Genomic DNA, 17017 nt, shown 5'->3' on the forward strand with positions numbered 1-17017 from the left:
TCAGAGAACCAGGGTGATTGTCTCTAGCCCTCCCTGGGAGCACCAAAGCTTGCAGGTACCCACACTTGAGCACATGATCCAGTTGTTGCACAGCAGGTGAGCTGTGGTGCTTGCCATTCGGGTATTTGTGTCCAGTGGCAAATAAAGATAACTTCACTTAGTTTAATTGATTCTCAGATATAGATTTTGTATCAGACATGTGTCACAGCCAAGCAGCCTGCAGCCAGGCAGGCATCACAGCTAGCACATGCAATGAGTTTGTGTGCTGCAGTTACACTGTGACCAGGACATGAACTGTCTCATAATTCTTCTAAGTCTTTGGAAATACCAAGTCTCTGTCAATATGTGGGACATCATATATGTTCTTAAACATTCATAATTCTTAAATAAGTTTTTTGCATTCCCATTTTGCCACCCTGAATGTAAAATTAGCCAAATAGTGTGGTTTTTCCCCTTGTTGCTCACCTGTGTAATGTTCTCCTCCAGACTCTGTTCCTCTTTTTGGCGGTTTCTTTTTTTAACTTAGGTTTTGTTTTGTCTTATTGTGAGTGTGTAGGGTTTTCATGTGGAGGTTTTTATGGGATTTTGTTAGGTTTTGTTTTTTTTTTTCTGGAGTCAGTGAATCAGGAATATCTTTCATATCCACCCCTGTGAGCTTACCCAAGGCAGATGAACAAAGATCTCTTGTTGTACGCAGCTTTCTCAACAACTCAGGGCACTGTTAATATTGCCCTGTCAAATCAGTTTATTTCAGAAGGAGAAGCAGCACCTGTCAGGGGAGTACAGTGTCTGATAAGTGAGAGTGCTTCGGGGGAGCTGGCCAAGCTTCAGAAGCCAAGCTTCATTGCCTGCCCCATCACCTGAAAACTTCTCGTTTTCTACGCTCTGCACTAACATGTTACACTGGATACAGCCCTGCTCCAAACAGGCATTTCACAAGGGCTGGGGAATTCACTGCAGAACAGTCTGTTACATTTTAGTTATCCATGTCTGAGGCCCATGTCAACGGGAGTTGAAAAATGTATTTTTAAGTTCACCTTAGGTTATGGTATGTGGTGTGTGCCAACTTTCTTTTATTAATAAAATCATTTCTCAGGGAGTCTGAACTGCCTTTGGTCTGACTCCACACAGTGGCATGCTAAAATACTCCATCCTTTATCATTCCTTCTTGCTTGGGTTCCTCTCTGTGCTCCGGCTTGTGTGTGTCTTCAGAGGAAGGTGAGTATTTTTCTTTGATAAAAGACTACTTCGCAGCATGACTCAACTTGAAATAATACAAAAATTTTCTCTGGACAGTTGCTGATTATTAGTAGTTTCCTTGAGACTTTGAATCAGGATTCTGTTGTGTCACAGGAAGCATTGAGGGAGTGGGAACAGTTCAATAATGAACAAAACATTAGTGTCGGTTCACCAGGTGTGCTTGTTCCTGTTCCATGAGGGCTCACCCTGAGCCTGGGCTTCCTTGGCTCATCCCAACTCTGTCTTCTGGAGGCAAGAGCATCTTAGAGATGAACAACATGAAACTGATGAATTCCTCTGATTCTGCATTAGAGCTGTGAAAAGCCTGTGTGGGATTGCATTGTCAGTCAGGGGGCTGTCAGTGGCAAAAATGCTTTTAACTCACCCAGTTGAAGTAAAATACTCCATGGTGCCAGCAACTCCAAAAACCCTGGGTCAGGCTGTGCTTCTGAGGGGCCTCTTCAGCCTTTTATTTTTTATTTGCTTGTTTGGCGTTGTTTGTTTTGTTTTGTGGTGGTTTTTTGTTGTTGGTTTTTTCTTCCCTGTTGTGGTTGGCTGCTGTTGGAGTTTGTCTTCAGTGTGGCAAGGAGGCCCCTGTAGCAAAGACTTCCCCAAGCACCCGAAGGGAACCTGCTGCTGCAGTTGTGTGGCTTGTCTGATCAATAGGGTTTGGTTTGAAAATCTGCCAATGGATTGCAGGGGCCTGGAGCATTTGCTGCATAATGATTACAGATAAATCCCCGTGTTTAAGAGAATTCATTTCTTTCAGTTAATTTATTCAAGTGAATATTCAAACAAAATCAAAAAGAAAAGAAAAAATACCCCAATGAAATGTCTAAGCCTAAGCCAAACCTGTTAAAAAAAACTTGCCTCAAAAAGAAAAAACCCACCCCTCCCTGGTCAAAAATGCCTATTCTCAGTCCATTCACTTCAGGATTGCTCTGAAACAAAACTACTCTGGCTTTGGTCCAAAATCAATCTATGAATGTGCCAAAAATGTGATAAATGTTAATCAAATGTAATGTAATGAATCAGCTGTGACATTTTATTATGGAAATTAAAAATCATGCAAAACCTTGCCTAAGGAAAATAAATTGTCAGGGAAAATACTAATTTTCATGTGATAATTAAGTTTTCTTTTTCCTTTCATTTCCATGTCTAAAAACGTTTCAGTTACACTTTTTATAACAGGCATTTGGTATGAAAGCCATTTCAAGCAGGATTTAATTTATGGAATTAAAAAGAATAGCCTCTCCCACTTAATTGTAGGAAAACAGAAGTGATGTAAGGAATGGTGGTGCTGTTGTGAGGGTCCAGATGATCTAAAAGATTGAAAAATCAACCTGCACTTTACCACAGCCCTTCTAAGGAATTATGCTGCTGTCCAGTTGTGCCTGTTTTCCTTGTCAGTTCTCCTCTCAGGGAGAGCCTCAGTGGATGGTGGGCTTTTTCCAGGGACGTAGTCCTAAGGGAGAAATATTAATAATGAAACTGTATTTTTGTTGGGTGGGTCTACTGGATTTGCCTTCAAGGTCTTTAATTTGTGGCTCTGTACTGAATCACAAGGGATCTCTGGCAGCCTGTCTGGTGCTCACAAGCTCATGGCAAGCCCCTTTGTGAAGTGCCTAAGCTTTGCCCTATGAGCAACAAATGTCTCCTGCATTTTCTCCTTTCATAATCATCCTTCCCAATTTCCATCTCATCTGCATTCCCAGCCAGCCATGATCATTGTTTTGTTTAGTTGTTGTTTGGTTACATTTGTTTTGGTGCAGCATTTTTCACCACTCTGTAAGTGACAGTAAGATCCCTTCTTGGGTGTCACTTTGCCAGCCCAGGCAGGTTCAGTTCTTTGCCTTGACACTGGTAAGACAGGATCTCTCTTTGTGCAATTTTTCTGTCTGTTTGGTTTGAATTTGCCTTTCCTGAAAATGAGTGGCTCCTACTTTGCACAGTATGTCAGAAATGGTCTAATTCTAAGTGAGATCTTACAGAGTAGTATTGGAGAAATGATCCTTATTCTGTCTGAGCATTTCTGTTGGGATTATCTTTATTTTTACATCCTGGAGTAACATTTGCCCGTTTTGTGGTTGTATTACAACCACTTGTGGTCAGCTGTTACAGAATTTCCTCCTCATTTCCAACTGGTAAAACTCCTAGCTGCACACAGACGTTTTTGTCAGTCTCCAGGCACATGACCCACTACTTTTTTTCACTGAATTTTTTCTGTAGCTGTTACTCATCAAACCTGTGTGATCTTTTCCATAGGTTAGTCCAGTCCTCCTGCCTTGGCAGGGTTTCTCAGCTAGGAGCTGTCACCCAACAAATTTCATCAGTGCAGCTTTACCTTTTGTGTAAGTGCTGCTCATTAAAATACCAGGTCAGATTGGTGTCACAGTTTGTCCCTGACATGACAGTCCCCAGTAATAACCTCTGTTGCAGCTTCACTTTATTCCTTGACACTACTAATAACACAGATGTTTTGAGGGGATTTCTTGGGAATATTCCAGAGTACTTAATATTTTATCACTTTCAAATTGCAGTGGACAAAAGCCCTACTATATTTAGGATGCTGTACTCAGTTTTAATAATATTGTTTCATTATAAAATAAATGTACAGTTAAGGTATTCAGTGCAAGAGTATCCATGAAATGGTCTTTTAAAGAGTCCTGCTGGTCAAACAAAACACTTGCACTACACCTGTGATAGTGATTAACATGAGCAATGTCCTGACAGCCCAACAATGATATGTGCCACTAGGCAGATGTGTTAAGGATCTCCTGAATTTGGCTGGCATAAGCAGAGCTAAAAACAGGTGTGGCATGTAATTTTGGAAAAACCTGAGTGCACTTCTATATCACCACAAATGGTGCCTCTTTGCCATTTCTTATTAAACCGGCACTGGCATCCACATTAGTTAAGGCTGAGTTTTCATACCACAGGACCTCGAGCTAATGGTTCTTTCCCTAACCTTTCCCATCCTCCAGCTGCAAATGTTGTGGCCTATTATTTTTGGCACACACGGTTGATATGTTCTGTCATTATCTTGTTTGGGTGTCTTGACCTGCCTGATTCAACTAAAGTCTCAAAACCAAAACAGTATCACAGAATTGAATCCCTCAGGTCAGATCTTCCTGTGCAAGTTCTCCTTAGATTTTGAGTCATGAGGCATCTTAGAGGAATGTGTTTTGCTTAGTCAAGATACTTGTAAAACTCATGGACTCATGGACTTGAATTCTTTCATCTTTCCAACATCTGATCTTGCTGTTCTCTGGTTCCCTTAAGCACAAAGGGAAGATTCCATTCCTCACCTATTGGTTCTTCCATCCTCCTTGTCCTTAGCAGGACATGGCACTTGCTCGTGGTCTGACAATGCACTTGTGCTGTGCATGGTGGCTTCTCCAGAGGCTTTACTTGCCACTCTGGTGGGATAAGCAGTGAATGTGAACAGAGAGGGCATCCAAGCTCTCCAACTAGGCTGTGAGTCATTGGAATAGAGGGAAAGAAAAGAGAAACAGAGAAAACCATCTTCTGAGGATTGCAGTACAGCTTACCAGCAGTTCTACTGGAGCTCTGGTTTCTTTACCCTATTCTCCTATAAGGAGACATAGAACATTTCATGGTAGTTTGCTAGTGCCTGGTTATACAAGCATCAGAAAGTTTTATGCGGTTTATAAAACATTTTGTATCATTTTTGACCATAACATTTTTGGCACTGAAGAGGAAAATATGTTGAAAATGGATCTTTGCTACAGTCTTCTTTGTTGTATTACTTTCTGTTTCACTGTGACCCCTCTGTTTCATGCTTGGTACAGTTATTTTGGAGGTTGTTTTCTGAAATTCTTCAGCTCTGAGGAAAGGCATTTGGAGGCTTGGTGTGGCAGTCTGGCTTGATAGAATATTTTTTGACCCTATATCACACAGATAGAATGCAGAGAGTCTTTGCCAAAAAACCTAATGGTGTAGACCATCATCTCTTTGAGCACTGAGAATTTATGTTGACAATGCTACTCTTCTACACTGGAACAATCAGTACTTTGAGACAAAGCTGCTGCATGTCCCTGTAGGTTCTTTGGATCTAGGTCTGTCAGCAAAGTATGACTGCACAGTGAGTGATTGCTGGTTGCATTTGGAGTGCTTAAATATAACTTTGTTTTATTAAAACAGGTGATCTGTCACAGCTTGTCCACTATACCTTCACAAAGTCAGTGTTTTGACATTCTCCAGACTGGCATTTGTAAATATCTGGTAAGTACTATTTTGTCTTCTACATTAAAACTTCTTTGTGATAAATTTGCTAACAGTCTCATTAATCCTCAAATCTACTTATCCTGTGTATTTAACATATCATTTCAGCACTTGAAAAAGCTTTAAACAAGATTTGGGCGAGTTTGAAAAATACATGATAACTGTTGGTGTCTAAACTCATATGGGTAATTTTGCTCAGATTTGTGAATACTTGACTTTGTCTTCAAGGCAGTTTGTCCATAAATAAAAAACTCCTTGGTTTGGTTTGCTTTTCAAAAGAGCAACCAGCAGCTTTAGATGAGCTAAAGAATGCCAAGATGATGGATGCCAGGTTCTTTGTGGTGCTGAGCAATAGGACAAGAGGCAACAGGCAGAAACTGATGCTCAGGAAGCTGCACTTGAATGCAAGGAAGAACTTCTTTACTGTGAGGTTGACTGTGCCCTGAACAGATTGCCCACAGATGATGTGGAGTCTCCCTCACTGGAGATACTCAGGAACTGTATGGACACAATCCTGTGCTGTGGGATGACCCTGCTTGAGCAGGGCAGGGAGGTTGGGCCAGATGACCACTGTGGTCCCAGCTGACCCATTCTGTGGGTTTTGCAGCCTGTCTTCTAATGCTGAACATGCTGAGCTGAGGATGGGGATGGCAAAGCCAGAGCTGGGTGACAGAATGGTCAGGGACAGAATCTGCAGTTCCCTGTGATGCTGCCTGATGAGAGGGAGGATCACAAGGTCTGCCCCTGCCCTGCTGTCAGGGTGTTCTGTGATCTACCCAGTGTCTGCCGTTCCCTGCTTGGAGCCAGACTGAGAAGTTACTAGACCAAAGCTTCCATAGGGAGTAGCTTACCTATAACCATAGTCTGCATTTTTAAGGGTGGATGCTAACTTAAATCAACTTCAAAAAGGCTTATATGTTCTACTGACCTGTCCCTTTGAGAGAAACCATTAAAAGTGGCTTTTTATGGTTGGCAAGGTTGCTGCCTAAGGTCTCCAACTGGCTGCTCCCTGACATCAGGGAGGAAAGGCACCACAGAGGCAACATCCTGTATGAGAACTTATCTGAGCAGCCTCATCCACTGGACTTGGATAAATTGAAATGTCTCTGTTCCTGTCGTCTTTCAGACTGGCTGATCAGCACATTCCATCAGTAGTGTTGGCTCAGCTGGTCTTCAGGATGGTTCTTTTTATCCACCTAGATCTCTGCCATTATTTCTTACTTACAGTTGATCAGGAAGAATGTTACTCATTTTAATTGTTTGGTGCCTCAGTGTCCTGTAGTATTCAGCAGGGTCCTGGTGACAGCTGCAGTCCCACCTTTTGTCAGGCAAAAGACCATCATCATCCTCCTCCTGCCTCTGCACCTGAGTGGCACAGGTCAGCCTGGGACAGAGATCTGTGCTTGTGGCCTTGAAATACACCCAGTGTGTTAGGCTGGAAGGATTTAAAATTACAACTCATAGTTGTTCTGTATCTCTTACCTCTCACAAGTAATGGTATGAACGAAACACATTTCACATTTCTGTAGCTTGTACTTTATTGATCTTTTTTCTAAGCATTTCTGAAAGAAACAGCCGACCTTGTTAAGTGAACCAATTTCCTCTGTCAGCTTAAAACAGTGTACTTGCAGGTGAGCAAATTAGACTACTCTCAAATTCCTTAAATAGTTCTTTAAAGGTAAATGGTGCCACACTAGCAGTGCATGATTTTTTTATGGCTTTACAAGACAAAAATCTGGGGTACTTACTCCATAGTACTTCAAAATTTAAACTGCTTTCTAACTCACTGCCTCCACAAAAACCAAGAATTTTTTCTAAATTATAAAATCCTTACTCAAGATGATGTTCTCTCTTTAACAACAGCAGAGCATCACTCCACTTTGGGCTCACCATATATTTCATTGGCTTTGATTAACCTCAGTTCATAAAGCTCCTGTTGGGCTTCAAAGGAGACTCACCCTAGTGACAATCCAGTAGAAGCTTTCCTTTCTGTAGCATAAATCAGAGTTTCCTTCTACCTCAGTGACTGCTCACTGCCATTTCAAGACTCAGAAGGCCTCCCCAGTCCCATGATATATGCTTAAAAGGAAAGACCTGTTCTGCCCAGAAGATTGTTTGTGCCTGCATTGTCATTCAGAGCAAGGCTCAAAGCAGTGCTGTGTTTTGCAAATATGTTTGAGATGAGTGTTTGCTTAGAAGGCATGTAATGAAGATGTCAATTTAACCTCTGTTGGTGTGGGTGGCAATTTATTGGGAAAGCAGAGATTTGAAAAAATGCACTGCTCTGTAGAGTTTGAACAGAAACAAAGTAATACATGTGACCACAGGAAAGCTCTAGGTTTGCTTGTATCCCAGCAAAAAATCTTCTGTATAAAGTGATGAATTTGGGTTGTTGATTTTTTGTTTATTTTGGTCTTGTTTTAATACAGGTTGGATTGGTTGTAATACCTGATAGCACAGCTGGATCTGTTCTATGTGCCATAAATAAGCTCTTGGATCAAGCCTGCATCATAAGTGAAAACCTGCACAGGTTCTTGGCCTCTTGTTGTTACAGTCTTCTGTACTTTCTGCTAACTATAGACAGAGAGGATGCAGAACATTTGCAGAAAAGGTAAAGCTGCTCTTCTTACCATCTTGTCTCTATCTTTGCAGCCACGAGTATTTAGAGATGTGAAATGAAAGGATACCAGCCTCCTCCCTTCAGAGGTTTTTTTTCCTGTCTCTCTTTTGCTTACTTCAAACCAGTACTTAGACATAAGAAAAATATCTGCAAAGTTACCAGGAATTACTTAAAACAGTAACTGAACAAGATTTAATCTGAAATTGTTCTGCTTGGATGTCAAAACCATCCTGATTTTGTCAAGCTGGATATTTATACCTTAATCTTTAACCTTAGCTTAATCAGATACATTGAAATGCACCATGCAAAGGATTTGGCTTTATGAATAGGTCCTCTTAACTGATCTGATGTTTCAGTTTTAGAACTTCTCAGGCATCATTACATAGACTGCAAAACCATTTGATTTAAAAAACCCAAAAGCTACAGATAACAAGTTCAAATAAATTCACCTGAAAGGCAGGAGTGTCTTTAAACAGGTCAGACATTTTTCCATATATAGAAAAGTTGTTAAAAGCTTCCTGAAAATTCAAAGGCCAAGTCCTTCTTCTCTTACTGTATTTAATGATTTGCAAATCACAAATAGCTGAGTCTATTATTTAACTTCTTATGAATCTTAAACAAAGATTCAGGTGTACCTAAAATAAAAAGTGGCCAAAACAAAAACCTCTTCACAGCTGCATGAAGCAGAAATTGCACTGCATGAGAGATTAAGCAACATTTACAGCTTCCAGGGCAGGGCCTTAATGTTTTTCCAGTGCTGTACAAAATTCTGGAATATTTTCAAATTAGGCATTTTCTGGTACAGATTTTCTGCTTTGCCACAAATTCTGGTGAATGCAGCTGGTGTGATTGGATCCACAGAAGCAGCTTTCCTTGTACAGCCATGCAGCCAGTTCACAGGAGCATCCTTGAAATGTGTGTCCTCAATCATTTCAGTTTTGGTTACCTTTCCCCTCAGGGACATGCTGTGGAGATCGTGCATCTCTGCACTTGCACTGCTGCCACGGCTGCTGAGGCTGATGCTGCAAAGCCTGCAGGTGAGCAGGATCTGCCGGGAGGAGCTGCCCATTGTGGCGCAGCTGCTGCGCCTGCTCATGCAGCACGGGCAGCTCAGGAGCCACATGATCACCAACGAGTTCCTGGTGCAGCAGATCATCAAGGACATCATGGTATGAAACTCCTCCTTGTTTCCCAGACACCATGTGTATGCCATGTTTATCTTTACCAATCATTGCAAATGGGCAAGAAGAGCTGTTTGCAAACAGTGGTGGTGAAAGCAGATGTAAGGCATTATGGTGAGGCTCTCGAACCTGCAGGTTAGGAGGGGGTTGCTTCTCTTTAGTGTTGAAAATGCCACACTTAATTCTTGTGCTGTTCCCCCATGGGTGGGTTGTATTGTATTTGTTGGGTTTTTTAAGCCACCTACATAATCCTGAGAAGAGGGAATTCCTGGTCTGGTCTGGTCTGTTGGTAGCAGTTCTCCTTAGACTGGGCTGGGGCACTCTCCTGCACCATGCTCATTTGCATTTTAATTGCCTATAAATTGCAGAATTGCAAAGTAAGTGAGCCATTCTAATTAAGAGTAAGGAAAGCACATCTGGTGCTAACTCACACACTTGGTAATGCAATGACTTAATGTACCCAGTTGTGACACTTTATTATTTGAGCTTTAACAGACACACCGTGTGAAATGTGTAAAAGAGAAGAACAATGTCACTGTGTGCAGGGGAACAGGGCTGTCTTGTACCTTTAAGAGTGCACCTGATTACCTGCAGAAACAAAGCCAAGTTTTGCAAGTGCTTCAGTTTTACCTTTTTTCTCCTTTCTAGACACTGAAGAGCGGTGAAGTTCAGGAGCAGTGGCTCACAGACCTCCATTACTGTTTCAACATCTACCTTGCCTCTCATCCCCAGACACCTGGCCCTATAAACTCAGTATATTGAAGAGGTCAAACTGCATTTATTGTAAAGCATTTACTTCTATTTAGTTTTGAATGGAAGATGTTGGAACAAAGCTTGTCAATTTTTTTGTAAGTGAAACAATAAAAATTTTACAGAGAACTGCAATACCTCTATTGCCTTTTTTTTTTTTTTTCAAGCAAGTAGATCTTACTGGAAAGTGTTTTAGTAAAGTGTGGTGACCACAGTGAGGGGTGTTGAAGTTTTCTTGTTGCTGAAGAGCTTACAGAGAAACAGACTTCAACTGACTCTGCTCATCTGTTATTTTGAAACATCACATTATTTAAAAAAACAATAGAATTTTGTAGTATCAAGTAGAAAAAAATTAGAAAACAATATGCTTTAGAGTAACATATTTTATTTTTGCTGAGTTCATATTTTTAAATACTTTGTGCAAGGTAAATACTGTACAATACACTGTGGCAGCTCTAAAGCTTTACAAGACCTTTTTTTTTTCCTCTACAGTAGGGGCCATCTTTTCTTGCTTCTCTATTTAATGCACATAGAAAAAGAGTTATTTAAAAAATTGGTGATAATTTCAAGGGGTAGAAAACACAGTCCTAATAGTTTCCATAGGTTGTGAAAGCAATTTCTTTAGTGTTTTATGTCAACATGTCTACACTTCCTTCCAAATCCATAGTTAGCTAAGGAACAATTGTTTCTTTAGTAGAGAAGTGGAGCATGAAGGATGTTCTTCCATTCCTGCTTGGATTTTGGAATTAATTTTAATGAACTTGAGGTAGAATTAAACATTGGTCTCTAAGAACTGTAATATCTTTAGTACAGTTTCCCTCTTTTTTGAAATGCTGTTTGATGAAGGCATTCAACATTCTTACTTTTTGCAATGGAAAGCTTTGATTGCCTCTGCAGTGTTATTGCAATACTGGGCTTAGTGCTTCATTTTCTGTCTTCAAATGCAATTCAGATTTCATGCTGTGTTGATAAAGAAATTAACAGTTGCATTTAAAAACCAGTTTGTACACAAAATGAGTCCAGCTCCTTAGCAGTCTGCTTGGCATGTAATGCTGTGATAATACAAAACTGAAAATGTTCAAGTTTAATACATCATAGATGGCTTATACATTATAAAAGATAACAGCTGTACCAGAATGGATTTTAAATTCCAAACATTGTTTTGCTTAATGCTTCAGTCTTGTATTTTTTGGTTTTGCAGCAGTAGTTGGTCTCATGTTGTATGAAAATTGCCTTGATTTTCCCATGTTCTCCAACAAATTAACACACTGTAAGTTGCTCACTGTAAAAAAAAACAAAATAGTTTTGATGAGTAACCCTAGTGGGTGAAAAGCAGCTTCATCTACACTGTGTTCTAGATTTCATAAGCAGCAAATCTGGTGGGAGCAGAAAATGCCTTTTTCCTGGCATCTCACTGGTGCTTGTCTCCCAGTGGAGTTTGGTCTCTGGAGCGCTGGGTACAGCTTGTGTGGAACACTGATGCTGCTGCTGCTGCCTGTGGGACTGCAGCAGCCTCTCATGGGCACAGTGAGGTCACCCCATAAATGAATGTAGGGCTCCAGACTAACACCACATACTCCTGGCTGAATTTGCTGAAGAGCAGAAAGAGATTGTGTTGAGCAAGCTTTAGCAACATGAGGTAGGCAGGGGGCTCTTTCTAGAAAGTCAGGGAAACTAGTCCAGGGGCTAAAGTGAGTACTCAGAATTGCTCATGCAATGTTTTTTTATGTCCTGTAATGTGCTAAAATAATACACGTTTTCCTTCCCTGGGTTTGTAAAGATTAGCTGCAAACATTTCAGTGCTTTATTCCAAGCTGGAATGGGATAAAGAGTCATTCCAAGTGCAAATCCAAATGTTTCATTGAGGGTGTGAACTCAGCACATCTTAAGGACGTCTTTCTAATGCCAAGAGTTGCAAAACCTGCTCCTCTGCAACTCTGAACACACTTTAATGTCCACAGGGAAGCAAAGAACCAGGCTGTCTGGTTCTGCAGAGCACCTCTTTTAAGTGCCACTGGCTGAATTGACAAAAGAATCTATTTAATTTTAAAAAGCCAAACAAACTAGAAAAAGAACAGATTTCAAGTTCTGAAATATTTTAATGGCAACAATCTTAAGGGGCCTATTTGCCAGAATCTTCCAAAGCACTTACCCCATGCCTGTATAACCCATCCCTTTTCTACCTGTCCCCCTTTACTGAACATTTCCTTTGCACACTCTCTGCATATCCCTCTTGCACAGTGTTTGACTGAGTTGGGTGTCAGTCTCCATTACAGATTTGTCACTGCACGCCTCTTCCACGAGCTCTGTGAACATGAAAACTCGGGCTGACAGTCAGCCTTCACCTTCCCAGATGTACCTGCTGCAAGGGAAGAGTGAAACTGAGCAGTCCATTCTGACCTACTCCAGGCACCTACGTCAGAAACGGAGTATCTGGCATTAGCCACTGACAGCTCTGAACTTTTCCAACAAACGTAATGTTGTCATGCACAAAGGCAGGCAGATGAAAAACATGTTATTGTCTTTTAAGTAAGGGCTAAAGTTCCCTGAGCTCCTATTAGGTGAATAAAAGTAGGTAGTGTTCTAAAGCAACTGGGCAGAGTTCCTATCACTAACCTATTCGTCACCAAGTTATGAAAGCAAAGGCCACTCCAGCCTCAAGAGAAAGCCTTTTTATTTCACAAGACAGGGAGATCTGTTGTCCTGAAAAGTTAAACGAAAAGAGCTAAAAGCTCTTTTAAAATTCAGATTCGTATCTGCATGAAGAGGTGGCAATCAAACACCTGTCTGGTCATGCCTCTTAATTAAAACAGTTCCCAGACAGTGAAAGAAAAAGGCCTCTGTCTCTTCTTAGCGAGGCAGAAATTCACCTACAGTTTTAACAAACTCAAGGATAGGTCCAGTCAGATTTCCTTCTGACTTCAGAGTTGTGTTAAGCTACTTGAAAAATGCATTTTACTTTCCTTTGCAAATTACCTGAACTTCTGACTCCTTGAAGCAGTTGCTGTGTTCCCATCTAGATGTGGCCTCTCTGACTGAGGTGTGGCACTGCCAGGAACACCAAATGCCCAGTGGGGCACTAAACCTTCACGTGGTGAAGCACCAACATTACCACAGCTCCCAACCCCAAGTAAGTCCATAATACACTTTAAAAAGTCTGACAAATGGCATTTAGTAAAGAAGTTTTTCATCCAAATCACTCAAGGATAGAAGTGCAGTGCTCAGTTAAGCCCAAAAGTGGTGAAAGGGAGTGTGCAATCACAACAGTTTGTCAGTAGTTGCACATTTTGATAAGACAGCCCAATCCTTAAGCAGATTGATTTCTGATCTAAGGAGAAAGCAATCTCAGGTATATGAACATCAACGTATTCTTAAAATGGATGTGTCCTACCTGAGACCAGCTGCACATCAGAAAGTTTCAGCTTGGAAGGAGATCTTGCTGACTGACACACTTTGCCTTCCTGAGAACGCCCTTTAACAAACAATGTGAACAGCTCTGTGATTATCACATGGACATGTGGTTGTGCATAACTGCAAACTCTTTCAGTAAGCTACAGCATTATTTTATCCTAAAATTTCTCTCATTTTTTATGGGGAAACTCATGAGACATTCCATAGGACAGAAAATTGTGACAACTACAACTGAAATCAAACTAATGTTAAAATACATCTTGCTATATATATAAAAAAAAAGTTGCTATAAAAAATAAGGAAAATAAATTTATTAACTTTATTTATTTTATCCTTTTTGATTCTCAAAGTTACAGAGCCATGCTAGAAGTGACTTACCACCTGTTAAAGTACATAAGGTTAGCATATCCTTACTCCATCAGTGATCCACACTGTAAAGGAACTCAAGGTCTAGAAGCAAGACTTTTCCTCTACCTTTTCTTGCAGATGCATTCCTTTGCATGTGCACGTTCAGACACAGTGCAAAGCAGTGCAGAATTGTAAAAGACAATCTTGCTCTTGCCATAAAGACCACATCTTCATACAGGAAAGTTATCAACATGGAACATATTCTTCGTATGAAAATATTTTAAAACAGTACAAAACGAACAAACAAAAAGTTTAAAACAATGCTTTAAAAAACCAAACCATGATCCAGACAGCCACTCTGCATGGATACAGCCAGCCATCCCCAGCTTAACTGCTCTGTTCTCTTTCCACATTGATATATGTGAGCAGCTCTGGCAACAGAATTATTTGATTGCTCAAGACCTGTGCTGAAACAATGCTGTGTGGGGATTCAAACAGCTTTAGCTGCAGCCATTTTAAGTCACTGAGTTGTTTGGATTATTTAATCTGAAACAGAAATACAATTGCCCAGAACACCTGGGACTAATTTTTATAAATAGCTAAAATTCTTAACAATTAGGTAAGAAGTGCATAGATTAATACATTCTATCATAAAAATAAAAGCATAGTTATACAAATAAATTATAGTGAAAAGAAAATTACCATATATCTGCTTTAGGATGGACTGCTTGCTGGTTTTTATGGCTGAACTGGTTTTGTTTACAGACTTCAGATTTTTACATGAAGGACCTGATTTCAGGGGGCTGTGGTTCAGCTGCTTCTTCCAAGCAACCTGAATGAAGAAGGCAGCTGCCTCTTGTCTCCATTTGTCTTCATCTTCCTTGCAGAGCCGCTTAGCACTCAGGAGCTGAAACAACTCCTGTCTGAGCTGGTAACTAGAGAGCAGAAGAGAGAAGAGCACTTGTTTTAGGTGACCTGTTTTAACTTCCGTGCTTTCCACGCATCAGTTCACATGGTGGATTACATGAGTAACTGGGAAAACAGAACTCCCACTGATGTGCTAAGTCACTTGGATGAGAAATGTTTGTTCAGAAGAAAAAGTAGGAGTTGGGTTCAATTTTGGATGCATCCATTATTTCACACAGTTAGTAAAGATCTGGCATTGCAGGTATCAAAGTTACAGTGCTTCAACATCAGCTGATCAGCTGCTTTATAAATAGAAAATCATCAGAAGACAAAACTATAAATATTTATGGTAACAGTATCATCAGCACCACTTCCTCTTTTTCACCGTATTCACAGCTTAGCAACACCAAACCTTCTCGTGTGCCTTAGCACCTCATGTCCTCAGTCAGTCAGTGCAAGAGACAAACCAAATCTGCCTCCTGTGGGTTCCACTGCACAAAGCTGAGCTGCTCTCCACCCCTCCTCTGAAGATGGTCCCTCGCCTTGTTTTCGGCAATCTGTGTTCTTTCCCTTCCCGTGAAAGGCTCCCTGTCTCATGACCCAAGCTTGCCCCAGCTGCTTTGATCTTGCCCACAGTCACATCCCTCTGTGAGTGGCAGCGCCAGATTATGTATCCCTCACACTCTGGTGGCAGATGGCACCGGCAGCAAGGAGCTGGTTGGGGATTTTTCCGCTGGAATCGGACGCAAGCGTTCAATCGGATATCGGCTCACAAGTCAATTAACTGCCTTAGCAATTAACTCTGAATCCTCCCAGTACAAACCTGTCACAAATGAGCATTGAGTAACACTTGTAAAATATTAATTATAAGCGTTTGGTAACAGGCCAAAGCACATTGATCATCATCCCCTCTGGCATTCAAAAAGGCTTCTGCTGGATGCCTGGTAGAGCAAAGGAGGAAGGAGAGAGAAAGAAGTGATTTTTTCTGTTGCTCCCTCTGCAACAAGTTCTAAATTAAAACAAAAGACAACAAGCCAAATACAAATTGTTTAAATATATGTTCTAAGCCAATGAGCTACATAATTCAAACAAAGCAGCAGCCATATACAAAAAATGAGTACATAAAAGCACAATAGAATGCCGAAGGAGGATGATATGCTCCATTACAGCCCAAATAATTTTAAACTTCCAATAAGCTTAGTAAATTACCTCTGTGAAATTTGCTGGGTGAGACAAATGTATTTAATCTTAATTTAGTGAAGTTTCAGAATTTAGGCATGTGCTGTTTTGCAGCTCATTGAAGTACATAAATACAGGCAGCAACTGCACCTTGTCAGGGCCTGCAAGTTGTGAAGCATGGTATGAATTCAGAACCAGGAGTATTATTGAGACAGAGGGAAAAAATTATACAGTCTTCTTAAATAATATGCCACTTTTAACTTTTCAACAGGGTAAGAGAGGAAAAGAAAGTGGAGAGAGAGAACAGTTGCAGTGACTTGGTAATATAACTTGAGCTAAGGATGGGTTAAGTGAATACTTAACTGCAGGAAAAACAATTGGGGGACTGTTTAATACTGGAGAAGAAAAGAATACTAAGCTACTCTCTTGGAATTCAGTAATTACTGCCAGATGCCTTTGCTGATACAAGAAATGACCCATTCACAGTCACTGCACCTTTGCACCCATTGTGATTTCAAGTTTGCAGACAGCTTCTGGTAGTTTTTAGCAACAAGAAAATGACTGTGAGGTTCTGACACTGAAAGATGTAGGCAGTTATCTGTACAGCAAATGATCTATATTGTTTTAATTCAGCTCTCTCCTAACAGATCATTCTGATCCTAGTGAGAAAAAAGGAGAATGGGACCAAGTTTGATACAACATGAATTGGACATGGTGCCTTAAAAATATACACGATGCTTAGTCAACAAAACTACTGCACATAAAAGTGGAATATCCACGTGCAGAACAACAAAGCTGGCAAGTGGCATTCTCACTCCTTGTTACAGAAGCTCTAATCTTAAAAACCACTGCTGGCCAGAGTATGCACACAGCAATAATGTATTTAAACATATAGCTTGACTCCAGTGGGAGAACAACAGTGACAAAAACCAACTTATTCCAGCTTCTGTCAGCGTCCTGTGGGCCCTGGAGCCCCCCAGGAGAGAGCACAGACAGAATCTGTAAGCCTCACTGAGCAGGATAAACAACTAACCTTTGGCAAGCCACACACCTTAGAATATACACTTTTGAGAAGTACATTTATAAAGTTTGCAGATTTGGGAATTGAAACATTCTCCTGAGAACAGCAAGTATAATA

At 40.7% G+C, this 17017-nt stretch overlaps 2 protein-coding genes across 8 annotated transcripts in view; one reads left to right on the plus strand and one right to left on the minus strand.

Moving 5' to 3' along the window:
* Nucleotides 1-10164, plus strand: part of TEX10 (testis expressed 10) — a 55179-nt gene extending 45015 nt beyond the window's left edge. For both annotated transcript variants that reach the window (XM_064705685.1, XM_064705686.1), the window contains exons 13-16: nucleotides 5404-5484; nucleotides 7914-8095; nucleotides 9063-9273; nucleotides 9934-10164. In XM_064705685.1, the coding sequence (XP_064561755.1) occupies nucleotides 5404-5484; nucleotides 7914-8095; nucleotides 9063-9273; nucleotides 9934-10047 (588 nt within the window). In that variant the 3' untranslated portion in view covers nucleotides 10048-10164. The remainder of the gene's footprint in view (nucleotides 1-5403; nucleotides 5485-7913; nucleotides 8096-9062; nucleotides 9274-9933) is intronic.
* Nucleotides 10165-10434: 270 nt separating this feature from the next.
* INVS (inversin) overlaps nucleotides 10435-17017 on the minus strand; it is an 83893-nt gene continuing 77310 nt past the window's right edge. For 4 of the 6 annotated variants that reach the window (XM_064705687.1, XM_064705691.1, XM_064705692.1 and 1 more), the window contains 3 exons: nucleotides 14497-14729; nucleotides 13427-13507; nucleotides 10435-11317 (listed from right to left, as the gene is read on the minus strand). In XM_064705687.1, coding sequence (XP_064561757.1) covers nucleotides 11202-11317; nucleotides 13427-13507; nucleotides 14497-14729 — 430 coding nt within the window. In that variant the 3' untranslated portion in view covers nucleotides 10435-11201. Of the gene's footprint in view, nucleotides 11318-12165; nucleotides 12398-12856; nucleotides 13121-13426; nucleotides 13508-14496; nucleotides 14730-17017 lie in introns of those variants that run through there. The other 2 variants (XM_064705689.1, XM_064705688.1) reach the window with 2 other exon arrangements.

Source organism: Zonotrichia leucophrys, chromosome 2 (assembly GCF_028769735.1).
Source record: "Zonotrichia leucophrys gambelii isolate GWCS_2022_RI chromosome 2, RI_Zleu_2.0, whole genome shotgun sequence".
Classification (NCBI taxonomy): Eukaryota; Metazoa; Chordata; class Aves; order Passeriformes; family Passerellidae; genus Zonotrichia; species Zonotrichia leucophrys.